General features: G+C 41.9%; 1 protein-coding gene across 1 annotated transcript in view; it reads left to right on the top strand.

Moving 5' to 3' along the window:
* ST6GALNAC5 (ST6 N-acetylgalactosaminide alpha-2,6-sialyltransferase 5) overlaps positions 1 to 23368 on the top strand; it is an 89618-nt gene extending 66250 nt beyond the window's left edge. Inside the window, exons 3-5 of the mRNA XM_077824986.1 lie at positions 2586 to 2995; positions 7577 to 7684; positions 23064 to 23368. Of these exons, the coding sequence (XP_077681112.1) occupies positions 2586 to 2995; positions 7577 to 7684; positions 23064 to 23295 (750 nt within the window). The 3' untranslated portion in view covers positions 23296 to 23368. The remainder of the gene's footprint in view (positions 1 to 2585; positions 2996 to 7576; positions 7685 to 23063) is intronic.
* The last annotated feature ends 342 nt before the right edge of the window (positions 23369 to 23710 follow it).

Raw genomic sequence — 23710 nt, 5'->3', positions numbered from 1 at the left:
TTAGCTCCAGCCAGTGACCTGTTGCCTCTCAGGTCTTCATGCACCTGTGTCCTCTCTCCTGCACTCCACCCCCTAGAAACCTCATGATTTGGAGGTACAGCCTGCCAGTCAAAGGAGGAGTCCAGGTGTGGAAGGTGCTCATGGGCAGCTTGCATGTAAGAGTCATTGTGGGGTGCACTAGCATCTTCACTGCCACCTCTACCTGAGGAACCTCCTGTTGTTCATCAGAGAGGAACCACAGAGCATGATCAGAGAATCTCTTGAGGTCCACGAAGTGGGAGTGGAGCTTGAGGGGCTAGGGGAGGAGATCAGTGGGGGTATTTCCCACTTCCTGCAGGAAGGGAGAAGCCCCCATCAAGTCTCCTCAGCCCCAGCTCAGGAAGCTGACCATGCTCTTTGCGTTCTCCCCCTTGCCTTCACAAACCTGTAATAGAATGTATGAGGGTCCTCAGCCCCTTTGCATGCCTTTTGTAAGGACAAAGTCTCATTTCTGTTGACAAACCTTCCAAGTCACGGAGTCATGTGGTGTGAGCTCTATCTGCATAAGGAAAGGGACTAGAGACTAGTTTGTTAAACACGGCCAGCTTAGGTCTTCAGCATTTGTTGTGATGAGCTGTGCACTGAGGTCACCAGAACTGATATTCCTCAGCAGTGTTACTGAAGACAATGTTAATTGCTCTGGTAATTTGAATTTAATCAACTACATTTTGCTCCGGGGCACTAGATCTCAGCTAAGGGAATCCATGCAAGTCAGTTAACTTGCCTTTTTTGGTATAAAGTGGGAAACAGACAAATATCATTAGAATACGTCTGGACTTGTGCTTAACAGCTCTAGTTTAGGGTCTCATAGTTCAGGAACAAGTTGTCAGACTTGCTTCAGATTTTATAGAAAAAAAGAGCTAATTTACATGTTTTGAGAACAATATACATAGAAGGTCAGGCTGAAATCAGGTTTATAACAGAAACTCAGTTGCTCTCTTAACTATGACACAACGGCTGTCACTCTGTTAATGATTCAGTGCTTGGTTCATCTTCTCATGTACAGCTGTAAAATGTAACATTACAAAGTTATTATTTTATTGGTACAACTTACTGTAGGAAATTTTGCTATCATCATTCAAAATTTCTTCATTTTCTGAGACATTTCTAATGTCACTGCACTTGTAACAGTGACTGTTGGAGATAGTGCTAGTTGATAATTTAGTACATAGAGAATTTGCATATCTCTTGCAAAAATCAGGTATAGTTACTTAATAGAATTTATTTACTGATTTCTAGAATACTCATTTCTGAGTACAGAATCTGAGACGTAGTACAAATTTTAAACAAAGTTTAAAACAAAACTGTGCCCAGTGCCTACAAGAACCAGAAGCTCTTACTAAGAGAACAGTGCAAAAGAACTAAAACAAGAAAGGAAGAGCTGGTGCACAATAGACAGTACAATGTTGTGCTGACCTAAATGGAAAGACTTAGCTCTGAACCCTGGAAATCTGATGGATGTCCTCAGAGAGGATGATCCATAGACAAGGTCTCTGGTCAAAAACATCCTTATCCCCAGAGGGGAACTTGGGATGGTGAGCGCAAACAATGCAAGTAACCTCAGTTTTCTTGGAGAGACAGAGGGATATGATAAAGTACTTCAGGCCAGCACTGTGCTCTTTGGAAATGTAGGGTCAAATCCAGCTCAGGCCAGCACAGCAAATGGAAGGAGACATGTAGGCTACTGCATTCTCCTTAATCAAGGAAAGACTATCTAGACCTCTTCAACAAATCGTGAATAATGCTGCAAGATATCATCATTCCACAGGAGCCTATTGAAGGGCCACATCATGAAACAGTCCTGTCGTCTTAGTTCAGTATATCATCACTGAGAACTCACTGCACCTTGCTGCACACTGCGTATTTGATTATCTTTAGCTTTCCTTCTTTCTTTTTCTTCATTCTCCTGTTAAACAATGGGATAAGATGTATTTACAGATTGATTATGATAGTTTATACATCTTTTAATAACCTGGCTTATTTTCATGGAAGTTTGTGGTTTTCCGCTCTTCCATTGCCTTGTAAACACACATTGTATAGATGTACTCCATCTCCTGTTACTGTGTATCTTTTGAAGATGACTTGACAGACAGTCTAGAAAAAGTGCAAACCACTAGTTATCAGTGCGATTGTAAAATATGTGTATGCATTAAAGACAAAGAAATGTATTGATTAAGCACTACGATAATCTTGACAGTGATTTTGTTTAAAACGAGTGTACTTACATGCTGAACTGTTACCTGTATAACATTAATGCTGCAGATGACAATCCAAGGGAGACAATTTGCTGACATTTGGCACCAGAGAAACCTGATTAAAATATTATTTCCATTCACCAAAGCAATGTTTTAAGTAATAAAATCTGTTAGAATATGAAAATGTTAATAGAAAACATTTACCTACCCAGCAGGGTGTTTGGAAAGCACGCTGAGATCTTTGTACTAAAAGGTGCAATATATGAGTAAATTAATTAGTAATAATTATTTTATTGCCTAGTGGATGAAGAAGTGATTGCAGTTAATCTTGAAGGGTTTATTTCTTTGCAGCCTTTAAAAATGCACTGCAAGAGTTGTGCACTGGTAACCAGTTCTGGACACCTCTTGGGAAGCAAACAAGGCAACAGAATTGACCAGACTGAGTGTGTAATACGAATGAACGATGCACCCACTCGAGGTTATGGAAAAGATGTTGGAAACAAAACTAGCCTTCGAGTCATTGCACATTCTAGTATCCAGAGAATTCTGCGAAACCGGAATGAACTGTTAAATATGAGTCAAGGTACTGTGTTTATCTTCTGGGGTCCCAGCAGCTATATGAGAAGAGATGGAAAAGGTTTGGTTTATAATAATCTGCAATTGATGAATCAGATACTACCTCAATTAAAAGTATATATGGTTTCTCGGCACAAGATGCTTCAATTTGATGACCTCTTCAAACGGGAAACTGGCAAAGACAGGTGAGGAAGTTTATGTGGGTACATTTGGGGAAATTTCCATAGCTGCAGAATAATGGCATTTAAACTCATCAGCTTCAGATTAACTCAGAGGGAACATCATGCCCCTTACATGTGATTGTAATATGATTTTACGTGCTAAATAACACTTAGCCTTTGTAACTTAAATCAAAAATGTGCATCAAAATAATTTGTATTGAATATTTTTCCATTAACTTATAACACTAAAAACGTGTGTGTTGAATACAATCAAGCAAGGGAATTGCAGAAAGAAACAGCCAGGAGATGGACACTGCGTTTTACATCTCACTTTGGGGTAATAAACCTGAAAGCAGTTTTTTACTGGTTTTGAAAAATAAGAATTGATAGGTTTTACTTTCTTATGGAGGAAATGCTACTGTTTTGTGAATTATAATGGCTACTTATTGAATTTAAGCATTCTTCAACATTGCTGCTGTAAAGCTTCCTGTAAAACAAATACACACTTTTTTCATATATTAGGTGCTTCTGGACAGTTCATCTGCCATTTACAGCTGAGAAAAAAGAAATTGTTATGATAGATCTTTATGAGACCATCTGTAACGTATAGACTGATCTTTAAATGAAATTTTTAATAAGTGACCACTGCACAACTGGAGTGTTTTTGTGCATAATGTAGGTAAATGGGCTTTTAAGCCAAGGACATTCTCAAGAAAAATACATTTGTTTTTATTTTTATTAACTCATTATATTTGTACATATTAAATATGCAGCAGTAAAAATGGTACAAGGTCCCCACTTCAGTACAAACGAAGAGGTGAGTACACAGTGCAGTAAATCACTGTGAACAGTTTTCCCCACCTCGAAACTTACTAGAGAGTCCAGACCATACAGCTGGTTTTAGTACTGGGCAACCATAACGGATGTGTCCTGTCTTCCAGGCTGCAGGGCAGGGGCAAGGCAGAGTCACTCCATAGCAGATTATTGCTCCTGATTGGCTGAAGGAACCGTCTTTTGGTTCTGTGTTTGTACAGCACCTAGCAGAATGGGGGCATGGTCCATGACTGGGGTGCCTAGGCGTTACTGCAACACAGATAATAAATAATAATGATAGGTAGCTGTCCCTACCCTTTAGAAGCCCACACTGTAAGGTAAAGGACCACTGCAACCAAGATACACTGTATCCTCTGGCCCCAGCCTACCTTATGTATTGCCAGTATGAGCATAATGTAACTATGTCTAGGCCTACTTGTTAAAGATCCTCTCTCGGTTCGAAGTGGTGGCAGGGCCTCTCTTCATTCACTGTAATTGCAGAGGGAAACGACAGCTGGGGGAGGTGATCTACCAGCACAGAAAAAACTCTTCCCTCTCTTAGTTTGCTCAGCCAGAGCGGAGAAGAAGGGGAAGCTGACAATCCCCAGGGAATTGATCATTTAATACTTTTTTTGGAGGTTGTATGGAATTAGCTGCATCCCCAGTATACAGCGGAGTGAAACTTAACAGTAAGTATAATGAGGCTTCACTGTGGGCTAGATGGGGCATTTAGGCTCAGGCTCTGCCTATAGGGCAGTGCAGTGCTGTATTCTCCCAGTCACAATACTTCCCTTGGCCCCCTCTTGCTCTAGAGAAGGTAAGATGCAGCACCCCTTTTTGAGAGGCAGGCTACTTCCTGCCCTGCTATCTGGCCAGCTCTGCTGGCTACACATGTGGGAGGGTGGAATCATGCCTCCTCACTTGCAGTGGGGATATCAGGCACACAGCAGGGATCTGAGCAGGCTCTGTGTGTGCACAGAGTGAGGGCTGTTTACACCTCTGCAGTCACATCTGCTCAGAGCATGGTCTTGTCCTGTAGGACAAGTGAAAACCTGAAGGGAATTTTGTCCTTTAATTACCCTATAGCTGAGTTTATTGTGAGCCCAGTTCTGGGCACCTTCCGCTCCCAGTGGGAACCAAGGGCACTGGGATCCTTGTAGCATTTGGTCTTACAAACAAGTTCTGTTGGTAATAAGAAGACGCGCATGCTCCTGTAGAAGAAATGCTCCTTTAGAGGACACTTTTGACCTACTTGAAGGACTAAGAAGATTAAAACAAGAGATGAAAATAAATGAAAAGGCAGCACAAACGAAGGAGGAAGGAATGTGAAAGGAAACATAGGCAGGAAGGAATTTGTAGAGAAAAAGACAATTACAGAGCTGTGGTTGCAGGAACAGAACACTGTGTAACCCAGAATCTTCTCTACTCAGTGTGCTTTTTTTTTCCCTGTTGAGTACTACTGAGTTATTGACTGCAAAAAACAAAGGGGGAGAAATCTGATTGCAAGGAACCAATAATCAAGCCATCCATTTCTGTCTTTAGTATTATGAGAAAAAGGATAATTGGATGTATTGTGATTTATAAAAAAAGGTCTGATTTTTAAAACTGAAGGAGAACCTTCAGAAAATGTCACCAATGAAATAGTATGGCAAATGACAGAGGCTGCAGAGCAATATACTTTGATATTACAAAGTAACTGTACTTGAAAATAACTTTGTAATTGAATAAAGGGTACATTAAGAAAATATGATTCAGAACCAATATTACAGTAATTAGATAAAGGAAGCATAAATGAAATAACTTCAGGAAGAGTATTTCCACAGAGATTATAAATGAGATTTTGGTGGAGCAGAAAGGCCTTTAATTGTAATTTAGTGTGCACTACAGAATTATCAGCACAATGTGTTAGTTCATCATAAAAAAGAATATCTGATAATTCCCCCTAATAAGCACATGACAGCTCTTCGTATTCTTTCATTACAGCTGATTAGGAGTAAAAACAGTAGATATTCTTTTGTAGGACTCTTGTTAAAATCTTTTATGAAAAGGCAAGACAATGTAACCCTGTTTCTGTACTGTAATACTGCAGAGGTGGCATTTAGAGAGATGGAAGCATTAACAGTGGTCCTTGAACAGGTTTTCAGATTTAAATTCTTCATGCTCGTTGATTGTCTTGTGTTTAAAGTTTGTTTAAATTCCTTTATTTTTCCTATTTATTGAAACCTTGAGAGTTACAGTAACTAACAAAATAATTGTCTAACTGAAAAGGGCCAGACCCTTCTGACAGATGCCCTGGGTTTTCTGGGCTGTGCAAACCCTAGACGTTGGGGGAATCTTGTCTGTTGAGAACGTCTATTCCCCCCCAGATCTCTCACTTCTGTGGCATGCAAACAAATTCTCCTCCTTGGGTCCTTATCCCTTCCCCCTCCACCTTTGAGCTGGAAAATTATTATTTGTATTGCAATAGTGCCTACAGACCCCAACTGAGATTAGGGCCCCATTGTGCTAGGTGCTGCATATACACACAGTGAGAAACCAGTCCCTGCCCCAAAGAGCTTACACTGTAAATAGACATGGCAGAACATAGGGTAGGAAAAAGGAAGTATTACTATCTCCATTTTACAGATGTGGACCCAAGGCACAGAGAAATTAAAGGTCAGATTGAGGCTGCTGTCTTTACTGTTCTCCCATAGCGGACAGGTCCATTCCTGAGGTGAGTCAAGTAGACTAATTTATGCTAGCCATTAGTCTCCTCATCAGTAGTAAGGGGTGGAGATTAATAGATGGCATACATGGTTCCTTGGAAGCCTCAGTAATGAACCTGAAAGTCACATAAACACCCAAGAGTGGAATCAGGTATGCCCCTTTTAAAGACTGTCCCCAGCTTACAGATGTTCAGTTAGCCAGAAAGGAGCCAGGCACAGGATATCTGGGTTAGGATATCTGGGTTACTCCTCAAATGGAATCCCACATTGTTGTTCAGAGATGCCAGATGCCATTAATGACACTCAGGCTAGGTGGAGTCAGAGTCTCTGATCTTGTGCAAGAGGTGTCATGTTACGGCTAATGGATGGCAATGGCTTTAGTCATTGAAGAAAGGAGACTCCCTGCTAAGAATCACAATTAGAATTCTCAGGTATGGAACACAGAGTAGCTGAGGCACCTCCACAGACCAGCACTTGCAAAAGCTCGTTTTGGCTGGATTGAGCTCTTGGGATCAAATCCTGGTCCCACTGAAATTATGTGTATATCTACACAGCTCTCGGCAGTGAGTCTCTGGGGTCCACAGATCTGAGCTAGCGCTAAAAATTGCTGTGCAGAAAGTGCTTTGAAATTGCTTGGGTGGGAACGTGCTCGAGTCCCATAGCCACAACTTCAAAGCACTGTCTACACAGCTATTTTAGAGCACTATTGCAAGCCCCGAGCTGGGAGGCTTGCTGCCGCAGGCTATGTAGACATACACAATGGGACCAGCATTAGGCTCTAAATGGCATCCTGTGTCGCCATGCAGTTGGGTGATGGTTTCCATTAAGCAATTATCGATACAGGGTATTTTTCTGGTAGTTAACTAGTATCCGAATATAAACACAGGCTTGGAGGCTACAGTTGCCTAAGGTAAATGTCACAAAAACATTAATATTTCTTTGCCCAAAATTAATGACAGCAAAAGAGGTGTTGGTTGCCCAGTTTTCATAACCTTTCACAAAAATGGAGAAAACTGCCCAGAAATTACTTTAGATGTTTCAAGAATTATTTGTCACCCTGGAAACTTAATTATGTTTTTACTTTTAGGAAGATATCCAACACTTGGCTTAGCACAGGATGGTTCACGATGACTATCGCATTAGAACTCTGTGACAGGATAAATGTTTATGGCATGGTGCCACCAGATTTCTGCAGGTAAGATGTATTTTGGAAGCATTATTTGCTAACCAGGCTGAACATTGGAGATAAATATTGAAATCTTTAATTTTGTTTCCAAGAAACATGTCTACGGTCCTCTAGAAGCAATTAATTAACATGTCCCAGGATCTGGTTCAAGAAACAACAAACAGCATTTAATTCTGTTATATAAAATATTAAATGTTTTTGTTCATACAGTGGAAGAATTAATCCATCTTGTTGGTGTCTTTTAGCCTTTGAATATTTATCAGCTAAAACTAATGCAATAATTGGCATGAAATTAATCTGGAAAATATTAGTTTCAATCTTCCTCTGAAGGGATTTTTCATTATAGAAGGAGGGAAGCTCTGACAGTTTGACTAGTTTCTAAACTGAACTATTTATGAAACCAAAATTAAGATCCCAGTTCCCCTGACATGTAAGCCCTACACATCTGGAAAACTGGCTACCTATATTACCCCCACAAAATCTGAATTTGCACATGTAAAATGGATGGTTAATCTTGCTATTAGCTATCTTGTGAATGCAAATTTCGTTTGCAGGTGAAAGACACAGCACTCAGACTTTTGCCAGTGAAACTGGCTAGTGTTAGAAAGTTTGGTAACAGGTGTAAGTTCAATGAGAGGTAACTTGCTACAAAAATTGATATTGAGCCATTTCACAAGTACAGTTTATTTTCAGCCACATTCAGTGCTCATATGCAACAAGGGGAAGGGATTCAGTACAACTTTTCATCGCTCACTCCCCATTTGAACTAGTGGGTACTTCATAGAATTTTCTGCTGCAAACTCACTGACTTCACTGAAGTCTAGTTTATCGGTAAAATGACTTTCAGTGGCAAGGAAAGCAAGATTACAGAGATGGGTTGGCTCATTGTATCATGGAGGTAGAGTTTCTTTTGTTTTAATTCTTTTGAACATTAAAAATGACCATTCATGACCTTGCATTTGTGCTGACCATGAAGAAGTAGCAGCTTATTGACAGGATCTTTACCATAGGCAATGTCAACACCAAATTGTACGTGGTGAGAATCTTTATGTATTTCTAACAGAACATTAGTGACTGTAACTTGAGCTGTTGCTACCAGAGCTCCCAAATTTCACAAGGAGCTCTTCAAGGAAGGCATCAGATGAGATGAGATACTACGGATATCAGACATAAACAACTTCCATTGCACTCCGCCTACTTGAGTTTCCTGCCAATTCAATTGGATAAGACCTTCTTCACTTCCTACTCTAAAACTGTAAAGTTCCTGGCACCATTATGATGGCTGCCAGGTCCTAACCCAGAAGTGGTTGCATTCTGGTGGTAAGTGAAGCGATCCCTATGAATTTATAAGTCATAAATCTGTGTACCACTTTAATTCAGTGTAAAGTAAGACAACCCCTTTGAGGTTTGTTTGTTGGGGTCCATGCATGTAGATGGGAAAAAAGAAGGGCAATCCCTGGTCCAGAGAGCTTAACATCTTCACTATGACTGTGTGTAAAATGTTCATAAGAATCAGTGTACTGTAACAAAGTAGCATAATATTAAATTATAAGACACTATAATATTTACTACTGTTTATATAAGAACACAAGAATGGCCATATTGTGTCAGACCAATGGCCCATCTATCCAGTATCCAGTCTTCTGGCAGTGGCTGGTGCCAGATGCTTCAAAGGGAATAAACAGAACAGGGCAATCATCAAATGATTCAGTCCCGGCTTCTGGCAGTCAGAGGTTTAGGCACACCAAGAGCATGGGGTTATGTCCCTGACCATCATGGCTAATAGCCATTGATGGACCTATCGTCCATGAATTTATCTAATTCTTCGTTGAACCCAGTTATACTTTTGGTCTTCACAACATCCTCTGGCAATGAGTTCCACAGGTTGACTGTGCATATGTGAAGTAGTAGTTCCTTATGTTGGCTTTAAACCTACTGCTTATTAATTTCATTGGGTGACCTCTGGTTCTTGTATTATGGGAAGGGGTAGCTAACACTTCTCTATTCACATTCTCCACACCATTCATGATTTTATAGATCTCTGTCAGATCCCCCCTTAGCTCTCTCTTTTTTTTCAAGCTGAACAGTCCCAGTCTTTTTAATCTCTCCTCATATGGGATTCCATACCCCTAATCATTTTTGTTTCCTTACTTTTTCCAATTCTAATATATGTTTTTTGAGATGGGGTGACCAGAACTACACACAGTATTTGAGATATGAGCATACTGTGGATTTATACGGTGGCATTATGATATTTTCTGTCTTACTATCTATCCCTAGCCTAATGGTTCCTAACATTGTTAGCTTTTTTGACTGCTACTGCACACTGAGTGGATATTTTCAGAGAACCATCCACAATGACTCCAAGATCTCTTTCTTGAGTGGTAACAGCTAATTTAGACCCCATCATTTTGTATGTATAGTTGGGATTATGTTTTCCAGTGTGCATTACTTTGCATTTATCAACATTGAATGTCTTCTGCCATTATGTTGCCCAGTCACTTAGTTTTGTGAGATCCCTTTGTAACTCTTCACAGTCAGCTTTGGACTTAACTGTGTTGAGTAATTTCGTATTGTCTGGTTTCAGAGTGGTAGCCATGTTAGTCTGTATCAGCAGAAAGAACGACGAGTACTTGTGGCACCTTAGAGACTAACAAATTTATTTAAGCATAAGCTTTCATGGGCTAAAGCCTACTTTAGCAGATGCATGCAGTGGAAAGTACAGTAGGAAGATATATATAGATAGATATACAGAGAACATGAAAAAATGGGGGTTGCCATACCAACTCTTAACGAGACCAATCGATTAAGGTGGGCTATTATCAGCAGGATAATTATCTCCCTCAGCAGGAGAAAAAAAATGTGCAGTGATAATCAGGATGGCCCATTTCAAACAGTTGACAAGAAGGTGTGAGTAACAGTAGGGGGAAAATTAGCATGGGGAAATAGTTTTTAGTTAGTGTAATGACTCATCCACTCCCAGTCTTTATTCAAGCCTAAGTTAATGGTGTCCAGTTTGCAGATTAATTCCCGTTCTGCTGTTTCTGTTTGGAGTCTGTTTTTGAAGTTTTTTTGTTGAAGAATTGTGACTTTTAGGTCTGTAATGGAGTGTCCAGGGAAGTTGAAGTGTTCTCTGACTGGTCTTTGAATGTTATAATTCTTGACGTCTGATTTGTGTCCATTTATTCTTTTGTGTAGAGACTGTCCGGTCTGGTCAATGTACATGGCAGAAGGGCATTGCTGGCACATGATGGCATAGATCACATTGGTGGATGTGCAGGTGAACGAGCCTCTGATAGTGTGGCTGATGTGATTAGGCCCTATGGTGGTGTCCCTTGAATAGATACGTGGACAGAGTTGGCAACGGGCTTTGTTGCAAAGATAGGTTCCTGGGTTAGTGTTTTTGTTGGGTGGTGTGTGGTTGCTAGTGAGTATTTGCTTCAGGTTGGGGGGTTGTCTGTAAGCGAGGACTGGCCTCCCAAGATCTGTGAGATTGAGAGATCGTCCTTCAGGATAGGTTGTAGATCCTTGATGATGCTTTGGAGAGGTTTTAGTTGGGGGGCTGAAGGTGAGGGCTAGTGGCATTATGTTATTTTCTTTGTTGGGCCTGTCCTGTAGTAGGTGACTTCTGTGTCCTCTTCTGGCTCTGTCAATGTGTTTCTCCACTTCAGCAGGTGGGTATTGTAGTTTTAAGAACGTTTGATAGAGATCTTGTAGGTGTTTGTCTCTGTCTGAGGGGTTGGAGCAATTTGGTTGTATCTTAGAGCTTGGCTGTAGATAATTGACCATGTGGTGTGGTCTGGATGAAAGCTGGAGGCATGTAGGTAAGTATAGCAGTCAGTAGGTTTCCAGTATAGGGTGGTGTTTATGTGACCATCGCTTATTAGCACTGCAGTGTCCGGGAAGTGGATCTCTTTTGTGGACTGGTCCAGGCTGAGGTTGATGGTGGGATGGAAATTGTTGAAATCATGGTGGAATTCCTCAAGAGCTTCTTTTCCATGGGTCCAGCTGATGAAGATGTCATCAACGTAGTGCAAGTAGAGTAGGGGCGTTAGAGGACGAGAGCTGAGGAAGCGTTGCTCTAAGTCAGCCATAAAAATGTTGGCATACTGTGTGGCCATGCTGGTACCCATAGCAGTACCGCTGACTTGAAGGTACACATTGTCCGCAAATGTGAAATAGTTGTGGGTGAGGACAAAGTCACAAAGTTCAGCCACCAGGTTTGCCGTGATATTACTGGGGATACTGTTCCTGACGGTTTGTCCATCTTTATGTGGAATGTTGGTATAGAGGGCTTCTACATCCATAGTGGTCAGGATGGTGTTTTCTGGAACATCACCAATGGACCTGACGGTTTGTCCATCTTTATGTGGAATGTTGGTGTAGAGAGCTTCTACATCCATAGTGGTCAGGATGGTGTTTTCTGGAACATCACCAATGGATTGTAGTATCCTCAGGAAGTCAGTGGTGTTTCAAAGATAGCTCGGAGTGCTGGTAGCGTAGGGCCTGAGGAGAGAGTCTACATAGCCAGACAGTCCTGCTGTCCGGGTGCCAATGCCTGAGATGATGGGGCATCCAGGGTTTCCAGGTTTATGGATCTTGGGTAGCAGATAGAATACCCCTGGTCGGGTTCTAGGGGGTGTGTCTGTGCAGATTTGGTCTTGTGCTTTTTCAGGGAGTTTCTTGAGCAGATGGGGTAGTTTCTTTTGGGAACTCTCAGTGGGATCAGAGGATAATGGCCTGTAGAATGTGGAGTTAGAGAGCTGCCTAGCAGCCTCTCGTTCATATTGTGACCTATTCATGATGATGACAGCACCTCCTTTGTCAGCCTTTTTGATTATGATGTCAAAGTTGTTCCTGAGGCTGTGGATGGCATTGTGTTCTGCATGGCTGAGGTTATGGGGCAAGTGATGCTGCTTTTCCACGATTTCAGTAAACTTTGTCTCCTCACTGTTTATCCCTTTTTCCAGATCATTTATGAATGTGTTGAACATCATTGGTCCCAGTACAGACCCCGCTATTTACCTCTCTCCACTGTGAAAACTGATCATTTATTTCTACCCTTTGTTTCCTGTCTTTTAACCAGTTACTGATTCATGAGAGGACCTTCCCTCTTATCCTGTCACTGCCTACTTTGCTTAAGAGCCTTTGGCGAGGGACCTTGTTAAAGGCTTTCTGAAACCCCAAATGCATTATATCCAATGAATCACCCTTGTCCACATGTTTGTTGACCCCCTCAAAGAATTCTAATAGATTGGTGAGGCATGATTTCCCTTTACAAGCCATGCTGACTCTTCCCCAATTTATCATGTTCATCTATGTGTCTGATAATTCTGTTCTTTACTGTAGTTTTTTTTTAAGATTGGTGTTACATTAGCTATTTGCCAATTATTTGGTACAGAGGCTGATTTAAATGATAGATTACATACCAAAGATAATAGTTCTGCAATGTCATATCTGAGTTCCTTCAGAACTCTTGAGTGAATATCATCTGGTGCTGGTGAGTTATTACTGTTTAATGTATCAGTTTGTTCCAAAAGCTCCTCTGTTGACCTCAGACTGGGACAGTTCCTCAGATTTGTCACCTAAAAACAATGACTCAAGTATGGGACTCTTGCTCACATCCTCTGCAGTGAAGAGCAATGCAAAGAATTAATTTAGCTTCTCTGCAATAGCCTTGTCTTCCTTGAGTGCTTCTTTAGCACCTTGATCACTCAAAGTCCCCACTGATTGTTTGGCAAGCTTCCTGCTTCTCATGTACTTTAAAAAAAATTGCTGTTTAGTTTTAGTCTGTTTTGCTAATTGCTCTTCAAATCCTTTTTTTGGCTGCTTAATTATACTTGGCTTGCCTGAGTTTATGCTCCTTTCTATTTTCCTCAGTAGGATTTGCCTTCCAATTTTTAAAATGTGTCTTTTTATCTCTAACTGCCTCTTTTACTCTGTTTAGCCTTGGTGCCATTTTTTGGTTCTCTTACTCAAAGTAATGAGTCTGGGTGATCACTCTCATGGAACTAAATTGATATCAAATCTGTAATGTGAAGGACATTTCAGAGGAATCATGAATATTACATAGTTGGTTCTGTTAAAATTATTAGCTTAAGATCATTAACCAAACTTCTTTCCACCAGGGCAGGGGGAAACAAATTCTGTTTAAAGGAATTTGTCCTACAGAATGAGAAGATTTTCATTGTCAACACAAACAACACTTAGGTGTATAAATCTGTACATTTACTAAATTTAATATTTACGTGTGTTGGTATTTGCAATTGAAAGTGAAATGGTTGACCTGAGTATTGTGATTTTTCTGGTGTTCTGCAATAGATCCATATGTAAGATTGAATCGTTCACCTTGGTCATCATATTACTGGATTTTTTCAAAAGCGAAGGGTATGTCTACACTGCAATTAAATACCTGCAGCTGGCTCATGTCAGCTGACTTGGACAAAAGGGCTCATGATAAGGGGGTGTTTAACTGTGATGCAGATGCTTGGGTTGGAGCCCGGCTCTGAGATCCTCCACTCTTGCAGAGTCCAAGAGCCCAGGCACCAGCCGAAGCCCGAACGTCTACATCACAGTTAAACACCCCTTAACCCAACTCTCGCAAGCCTGAGTCAGCTGACAGGCCAGTTGTGGATTTTAATTGCAGTGTAGACAAACCCTAAGGTGCCCTGATGTTGCTCTTATGCCACTCTATGTGAGTATCTGACTTACAAAGTGCTGCTTGGATAGGGATGCGCTGAAGTTATTAAGTATTCCGGTAGTAAGATGATAACCTGCTTTAGTCCCTAGCAACAGTGTAGCCCAGAGAATACACTTCTCTTGCTCCAAAATAAAATTAAGGGGGAAGATCACCTACTCTGAGTGTTCAGGAAGCAAATTCCAGCCCATAGTGGACTTGGGGCCAGATCTCCCTCTTCTGTAGAGAAGCCGTTGGAAGAAGTCAAAAGAGCAGAAATACACCATATTTCACAGTGCTTCCTTTAATTGTCCTTGCAAAGTGAGGGATTTGGGCTCCTGTAGAATTCACAGACAGTGAGATCTCCTAATTCCTGTGATCTTGGGCACACAAGGAAGCGCCATTGTTCCCCAGAGACAGGAGCCATTCTGTATGGATGTTCCTGTCTCTACTGGCTCCCATTGCAACCCAGCTCCAGGAGCTGCATTGCCATTGCTGGATCCCCTTGGGTATGTCCACACTGCATGCTAAGCCTGGGTCTATGAGACCCGAACTTGTGGACTCACAAGTGGACTATGGTTTCCTATCCAATGCTTGAGCATCCACACTGCATTGTAAACTTACTGTGTTTCCAGTTGCTGGATCCGGGTTTCATAGCCGTGCTAATGCATCTCTTCTGCACTACACAGACCTTCCATCTCAGGTTGGTCGTTTGATTTGTGTCCACTCTGCAAAATGACAGGGCTTATCCCAAGTCACAGTGGGATTCAGACTCTAAGAACCCTCCTAGCTGGGTCCTAGGCCTCGGCTCCACAGTGCTTGCTGATGCAAGTAGACTGATTTGTGTGTGGACAGAGGTGGGGCTTGGGCTCAGACCTGAGTCTCAGCCTGGTCTTAGTTTGCAGTGCAGAGAGACATACCCAAGCTTCTGGCTGCCCAGTAGCATATGCCAGAAGGACACAAGAGGGTTGATGTTACTTCTGGTGGGATTAACTTCTGATAGGAAATCTGACACAATCTCGGAATGGTGCCATAGAGAGCCGCCAGGCTCCTGCTCCATTTGCAACCCCACAGAACCTTTTCTGCACTTAACAGCTGCTGGGTGAGGGAGGCTGGCACCATACATGTTTCTGCTTTCCGCATTTGGGGAGGAGCTCTGCCTGAGGAGAGCCCCAGCATGGATCTGTGGAGATCTTCCCACAGTAGAGCTTATTCTGACCACTGTTTTAATTGCTAACTCTTTTTACACCAGAGGCATATACATAGAGGCAATTTAGAGTCAGGTAAAAAAATGATATTTTCCTATCAAGAATTCTCTTGTTTGGCTGCAAGGTCGTTTCTCATTTGTGAAAATGTAGGCAAAGTGGTGTTTAAAGTCCTGTAATTTATTCCTTTGGCCACCACCTCTGAATCTGGCTTCTTACTCTGTCCCACTCCCAACTGCCTTAAATCAAGTAGCTATTGTTCCTAGTTATGTTGTCTGGAGTTATGCATTTTATTCCCAATTATATGGCAACTATTCATGGTGGGCTATCTCCTTCAGTCCTTACTTATTGACCTCAGTGAGAGCACTGCCTCAGTAAGGGCTGCACAATTCCGTCCTGTATAACCAGGAGCAAAATGTATAAAGGTGTTTGGAACAATTTTAATGGACTAGAAATTAGATTCCAAAGGGGGCAGGGCACTGGAGAGAGGAGGCAAAATTGTCCAGAAAACTTAACAGCCGAAGCACAAAATCTGCTTGTCCATACTTCAACATGATGATTGATGATGATAAAGAATGATGACATTTTATTCACCCTTCAAAATATATATAGTACTCACCCCGAGTGAGCAAGTATAATTCTGCAAGGCTGATTTACAGCCACTTTTAATTTGTAAAGGAAGAGATTGACTGGAGCGGGAGATGGGATGGCCTTGTTTTTCTGCTTCATTCCTTTCAATGCAAACACGGTTTGCTGTATTTTCAGGTACCAGTGTGGGTGGATACCATCTGTGGAAAAATGTGCACTGAAGTGTCAAAAAGCAAATGATTGACGCCAGATACAAGTGCTTATTGTGTGTCAGCACTGGCATGCGATGAGTGGGAAAGTATAGTGTATTTTACAAACTGCCCTCCAACACCTCTCTCCCAGCTGTGATATTAATATGCATGCTAACTGACAAAATACTGATTAATGTCCAGTGTCAGGCAGTGGTAAAATAGCATCTGTTTTAATATTAATAAATGAGATGACTAGCAATTTCCTGATAGAGATTACTCATGCATTTCATTTGCCGGTGACACAAGTTGATTGCAGTTAGGAGAGAACATGGTACAGTTAAGTTGGGTTACCGTGTACTTACTCAAGCCACAGAGTTCAGATCCAAACCCAGCAATCCTGAAGTTCAGGGGTCTTTGGAACTGGGATTTAGGTTTGCCTTATATGAGAGAAGAAGAGACTAAACACAAAGGCCCAGGCGCTCAAATGTATTTAGGCACCTAACTCCCATTGGGTATCCCTTTGAAGAGCTGGGCCAAAGCTGTTAAGATACAAATCTGGATGTTCCCTTCCCCTGAGTTTGGTGTTTTCCTATAACTGGTTTTGGTTCAGACCCATTTCTAGTAGTCACCACTGTATTAAATGGAATAACCTGGAATTTCTGGAACCCAATCCTGGAAGTGACTGCTCATGAGTGGACATCTGTACCCATACAGAGTCCCACTGAAGCCAGTGTGGAGTTATTCACAAGATCTGGGTCTAAAATAACACATTGTTATGAAGTAACTATAGGCCCCAGCCAGCACAAGATATAGGCCTTCCTACATAGGAAAGTTTGGCCTGCTATTGAAGCCCTCAAACAAAGCAAAAAATAAGATCCATGGGAGTTAAACTCAAGGTAGAGGCACAAGGAGAGAGGGGGAAGAGACATAATACAAATAAATTATTTGCTTCATTTGCTCTTCTGTTCCAAGTTCTTGGGACCATCCAGGTCCCAACTCCAGACTCTGAAGTCTACATGTGTTTCTACAACTGTAGCTTTGAACTAACCCCTTTAAATAGGGAGTATCTTCCTAATAAGCTTTTATCTTTCCATATGATGAGAAAAAGGAATTCTTGTCTAATCCAACATGCTGGATACCCACCCTTTTTAATATGATGCAGACTCCAAGATGCTGTTTAAAAGCCTAGGAAGTGCCAGAGCCAGTAAGCCTGGAAGTTTTAGCAGGAGTGGACCCTAAGCAGTTAATTTGTTACCACAGTAAAAGTATTAGTTAGATGGATACCATGGACCTGATTCTGATCTCACACACACTGATTTTACAGCCGAGTATTTCCAGTGACTTAAACAGTTACTCCAGATTTACAGTAGAGAAAGTGTGGCGGGGGGTGCGGAGGGGAATACATGTAAAGGAGCAATAATCTAAATTATATGCACATGCCTATATACATAGTAGTTTCTTTTTGAATACCACATTAAAAATATACCCTGTTAGATTTATGGCAACAGTATAAACCACTCAGCTAGGAGATTTATTTTTCTTTTTAATACATTGGACCTTTTATAATAAAATTAGCGTGTGACATTCATTTGAAATAGAGATCTAGAAATCTACCTTGGTGATAGATGAAACCATCTATATTAAATACATATATAAACATGGATTTTTAAAATTAAAAAAATCGGGGTCTGTAGATGAAGTACTAATGGGTTTTTTGTTTTTTCTTTGTATTTTTTTTTTAGTTCTCATACATATTCCAGTGAGGCTGTGTACAATAAGAACAGAATCAATCTTGTTTTTAGAAATGTAATTTTATTGTTAGTGTGGTGCTGGAGGATTGATCTCAGTATTGTATTGTGTTATGAGAAAGCCAGACTGATTGAATTAAAATGTTAATCTGAGGGATAAATGGAAAGCACCAGCAATTTTTTACATGACTGCTGCACATACAATATAGAGATTGGTGAAATAAGGAAAATTAGCCAGAGAATTGTGCAGGTGACAGATGCTATACAATAGAAATAATGGGCAATACCAAAATACTTTAGATATTGTTTGTATATTTGATTGAAATTGAGATCAAACATTAAATAGTTCCTTTTTCAAACGGAAAGTAATAACCTTGGCATTACAGCTGCCAGCCCTGATTCTGCATTGGTCTATTCATGCGCCATATCAGGGGCCAGCTCAGCACACACCTTAGAGCAACTTCATAGCTCCTCTGAGTTGCAACAACTTGGAACAACCAGAGGTGAAAGTAAGCCGGTACAGTGTACCGGCAAGAGCCAGTACGCCGTGCCGCATCGGACCGGCTTCCCCAGGCTGACACTTTAAAGGGCCTCTGGCTCCCTGCAGCAGCCGGAGCCCCAGGCCCTTTAAAGCACCACCCGAGCCCTGCTGCGGAAGCCCCTGGTGGAAGGGCTCTGGCAGTGATTTAAAGGGCCTGGAGCTCCACTGCGGTAGTGGTGGCCGGAGCCCCGGGCCCTTTAAATTGCGCCGGGGCTCCCAGCTGCCTGTGCAGCTGGGAGCTCCAGGGGTGATTTAAAGGGCCCGGGTAGTTAAAGGCCCCGCCTCTTTTAGTCGAGGCCATGCCCCCCTGCTCAAGACTCCAAGTTACTTTCACCCCTGGGAACAACCTTGTGTGGACCATTATGCTGGTACACAGTAGTCAGAGTAGTGCATTCTGGCCCGTCCTGGGGGCAGGAAGGAGTGAGGCACAGAGGAATTATGACAGGTTTCAGAGTAACAGCCGTGTTAGTCTGTATTCGCAGAAAGAAAAGGAGTACTTGTGGCACCTTAGAGACTAACGAATTTATTTGAGCATGAGCTTTCGTGAGCTACAGCTCACTTCATCAGATGCATACCGTGGAAACTGCAGCAGACTCTATATATACACAGAGAATATGAAACAATACCTCCTCCCACCCCACTGTCCTGCTGGTAATAGCTTATCTAAAAGCCATTTCCAGCACAAATCCAGGTTTTCTCACCCTCCACCCCCCCACACAAATTCACTCTCCTGCTGGTGATAGCCCATCCAAAGTGACAACTCTTTACACAATGTGCATGATAATGAAGTTAGGCCATTTCCTGCACAAATCCAGGTTCTCTCACTCCCTCACCCCCCTCCAAAAACCCACCCCCATACACACACAAACTCACTCTCCTGCTGGTAATAGCTCATCCAAACTGGCCACTCTCCAAGTTTAAATCCAAGTTAAACCAGAACATCGGGGGGGGGGGGGGGTAGGAAAAAACAAGAGGAAATAGGCTACCTTGCATAATGACTTAGCCACTCCCAGTCTCTATTTAAGCCTAAATTAATAGTATCCAATTTGCAAATGAATTCCAATTCAGCAGTTTCTCGCTGGAGTCTGGATTTGAAGTTTTTTTGTTTTAAGATAGCGACCTTCATGTCTGTGATTGCGTGACCAGAGAGATTGAAGTGTTCTCCGACTGGTTTATGAATGTTATAATTCTTGACATCTGATTTGTGTCCATTTATTCTTTTACGTAGAGACTGTCCAGTTTGACCAATGTACATGGCAGAGGGGCATTGCTGGCACATGATGGCATAAATCACATTGGTGGATGTGCAGGTGAACGAGCCTCTGATAGTGTGGCTGATGTTATTAGGCCCTGTGATGGTGTCCCCTGAATAGATATGTGGGCACAATTGGCAACGGGCTTTGTTGCAAGGATAAGTTCCTGGGTTAGTGGTTCTGTTGTGTGGTATGTGGTTGTTGGTGAGTATTTGCTTCAGGTTGCGGGGCTGTCTGTAGGCAAGGACTGGCCTGTCTCCCAAGATTTGTGAGAGTGTTGGGTCATCCTTTAGGATAGGTTGTAGATCCTTAATAATGCGTTGGAGGGGTTTTAGTTGGGGGCTGAAGGTGACGGCTAGTGAGAAGCCCTTGAGGAATTCCACCATGATTTCAACAATTTCCATCCCACCACCAACCTCAGCCTGGTCCAGTCCACACAAGAGATACACTTCCTGGACACTACAGTGCTAATAAACAATGGTCACATAAACACCACCCTATACCGGAAACCTACTGACCGCTATTCCTACCTGCATGCCTCCAGCTTTCACCCTGACCACACCACACGATCCATCGTCTACAGCCAAGCTCTGCGATACAACCGCATTTGCTCCAACCCCTCAGACAGAGACAAACACCTACAAGATCTCTGTCAAGCTTTCTTACAACTACAATACCCACCTGCGGAAGTAAAGAAACAGATTGATAGAGCCAGAAGAGTTCCCAGAAGTTACCTACTACAGGACAGGCCTAACAAAGAAAATAACAGAACGCCACTAGCCGTCACCTTCAGCCCCCAACTAAAACCCCTCCAACGCATTATTAAGGATCTACAACCTATCCTAAAGGATGACCCAACACTCTCACAAATCTTGGGAGACAGGCCAGTCCTTGCCTACAGACAGCCCCGCAACCTGAAGCAAATACTCACCAACAACCACATACCACACAACAGAACCACTAACCCAGGAACTTATCCTTGCAACAAAGCCCGTTGCCAATTGTGCCCACATATCTATTCAGGGGACACCATCACAGGGCCTAATAACATCAGCCACACTATCAGAGGCTCGTTCACCTGCACATCCACCAATGTGATTTATGCCATCATGTGCCAGCAATGCCCCTCTGCCATGTACATTGGTCAAACTGGACAGTCTCTACGTAAAAGAATAAATGGACACAAATCAGATGTCAAGAATTATAACATTCATAAACCAGTCGGAGAACACTTCAATCTCTCTGGTCACGCAATCACAGACATGAAGGTCGCTATCTTAAAACAAAAAAACTTCAAATCCAGACTCCAGCGAGAAACTGCTGAATTGGAATTCATTTGCAAATTGGATACTATTAATTTAGGCTTAAATAGAGACTGGGAGTGGCTAAGTCATTATGCAAGGTAGCCTATTTCCTCTTGTTTTTTCCTACCCCCCCCCCCCCCGATGTTCTGGTTTAACTTGGATTTAAACTTGGAGAGTGGCCAGTTTGGATGAGCTATTACCAGCAGGAGAGTGAGTTTGTGTGTGTATGGGGGTGGGTTTTTGGAGGGGGGTGAGGGAGTGAGAGAACCTGGATTTGTGCAGGAAATGGCCTAACTTCATTATCATGCACATTGTGTAAAGAGTTGTCACTTTGGATGGGCTATCACCAGCAGGAGAGTGAATTTGTGTGGGGGGGTGGAGGGTGAGAAAACCTGGATTTGTGCTGGAAATGGCTTTTAGATAAGCTATTACCAGCAGGACAGTGGGGTGGGAGGAGGTATTGTTTCATATTCTCTGTGTATATATAGAGTCTGCTGCAGTTTCCACGGTATGCATCTGATGAAGTGAGCTGTAGCTCACGAAAGCTCATGCTCAAATAAATTCGTTAGTCTCTAAGGTGCCACAAGTACTCCTTTTCTTTCAGAGGAATTATGGGAGCACTGCATCAGCCAGAAAACAGCCCTACACTAGAGTTGTTTTGTATTGGCCATATGCACTCCATTTAAGCTCCAGTAGTAACACTGGCCTGGATAGGTTTTCTTGTGAGATCAAATTAGCCATGCCCATATTAAAGGCATTTTGGAGGGTAATATGTATATTTTTCAAAACAACATACTGGCTGATATAGACAATCAAACAGGGCAACCAAAGTATGGTGTGAGAATTAAAACCAAACACCTTTTCTGTAGCAGGTACCATCAGTGAGTTGAAAATTGTTAAAATGATCCATGTCTCATATAAATCTCTCTCTACTTAAAATGTTGTGCTCTGTGGCATCCCTGCAGGTTGATGTGCATGGGGTTACAAGGTCTAAGAGATGCCCTGTGTGAATGGCTTTAATTTTTGCCCCCTACATATATGAAAGTTGATACTATAATAGAAGGAACTCATTTGTGCATTGGTTCCATTTGATTAAAAAGTCAGCAAGAGAGGGTTGCATCATCAACCTGATATATGTGGGAAGCGCTAATGAAGTTGTGTGGCACCATGGTGGGAGAATATTCACACAAGCAGGTGTGAGAGAATGAAGTGACTGGGATCAACTCCTCCCCTTCCCCCAGTTCAATAGAGTGTGCACCTCTCCTCTCGAGTTAAAAACTGAATATAGTTTTCAGTGGTAGCCGTGTTAGTCTGTATCAGCAAAAACAATGAGTCCTTGTGGCCCCTTAGAGACTAACACATTTATTTGGGCGTAAGCTTTCGTGGGCTAGAACTCACTTCATCAGCTGAATGAAGTAAAAGATACAGGAACAGGTATAAATACATGAAAGGATGTGGGTTGGCTTTACCAAGTGTTAGGTCAGTCTAACGAGATAAATCAATTAACAGCAGGATACCAAGGGAGGAGAAATAACTTTTGAAGTGGTAAGAGAGTGGCCCATTACAGACAGTTGACAAGAAGGTGTGAGTAACTTTTAAGCACCGTGCTTCAAATTTCAGTGCAGCAATGTGGCACTGCCGTGTGCACACCCTCCCTTGTTTTTGAGCCAGTGGAGTCACTCTTTTAAAAGGAAGGAAAAAGAAAACCACCTTTGCTTCATTCAGATACTGCTGAACTATGCTAGAAAAATACCAGCTGCAGGAAATTCAGTTTAACTGGGACAAAAAATGATTTGCGCCCACCAGCTTATTTAAGATAGCATCTTTTTTCAATCAGTACGAAGAACATCTTGGGCTTCCATCTATTTTCTTTTTTCCGCAGGGATCCTAATCATTCTTCAGTACCTTATCATTATTATGAACCTTTGGGACCTGATGAATGTACAATGTACATTTCACACGAGCGGGGACGAAAGGGCAGCCATCATCGTTTTATCACAGAGAAACGAGTGTTTGAGAACTGGGCACGGACATTCAATATTCACTTTTTTCAACCAGACTGGAAACCAGAATCACTTACGATAAATCACCTGGAGATTAAACCCGTGTTCTGAGGAATGAACGCACAAGACTGCAATCACAATCACCTACTGTATCAGGCTTCAGGGTATTGAACCTCGCAGAAGAGCAAAGCAATCTAAAAAAGCAAGGTTAACAGGATTTGTGGGTGGAAACTGCTACAATATTCAGGAAGTTCTTGCGAAGAAATACATAAAAGGACATTTTGTATCCAATTGTATCATAATCCAATAATTAACATTGTCTGGCCAGCTCACCTCCTGTAAAGTATGTGATCTGTAAAAAACAACTTGACTATCGTTAATGGGATGTTTAATTCATTATAGTTTTTTAAAGCACGTTGCCACTGAATTTTCATAGTGAAAACTTAAAATACTTATTTAATGGAGGTTTTTATGCAGGCTAGGCCAGTATTTTTCTAATTCACAATTATGTGATTATCTTTCATAA

The sequence above is a fragment of the Eretmochelys imbricata genome, chromosome 8, assembly GCF_965152235.1.
Source record: "Eretmochelys imbricata isolate rEreImb1 chromosome 8, rEreImb1.hap1, whole genome shotgun sequence".
NCBI lineage: Eukaryota > Metazoa > Chordata > Testudines > Cheloniidae > Eretmochelys > Eretmochelys imbricata.
The sequence above is the reverse complement of the archived record's forward strand: the minus strand, read 5'-3'. Positions and strand labels throughout refer to the sequence as shown.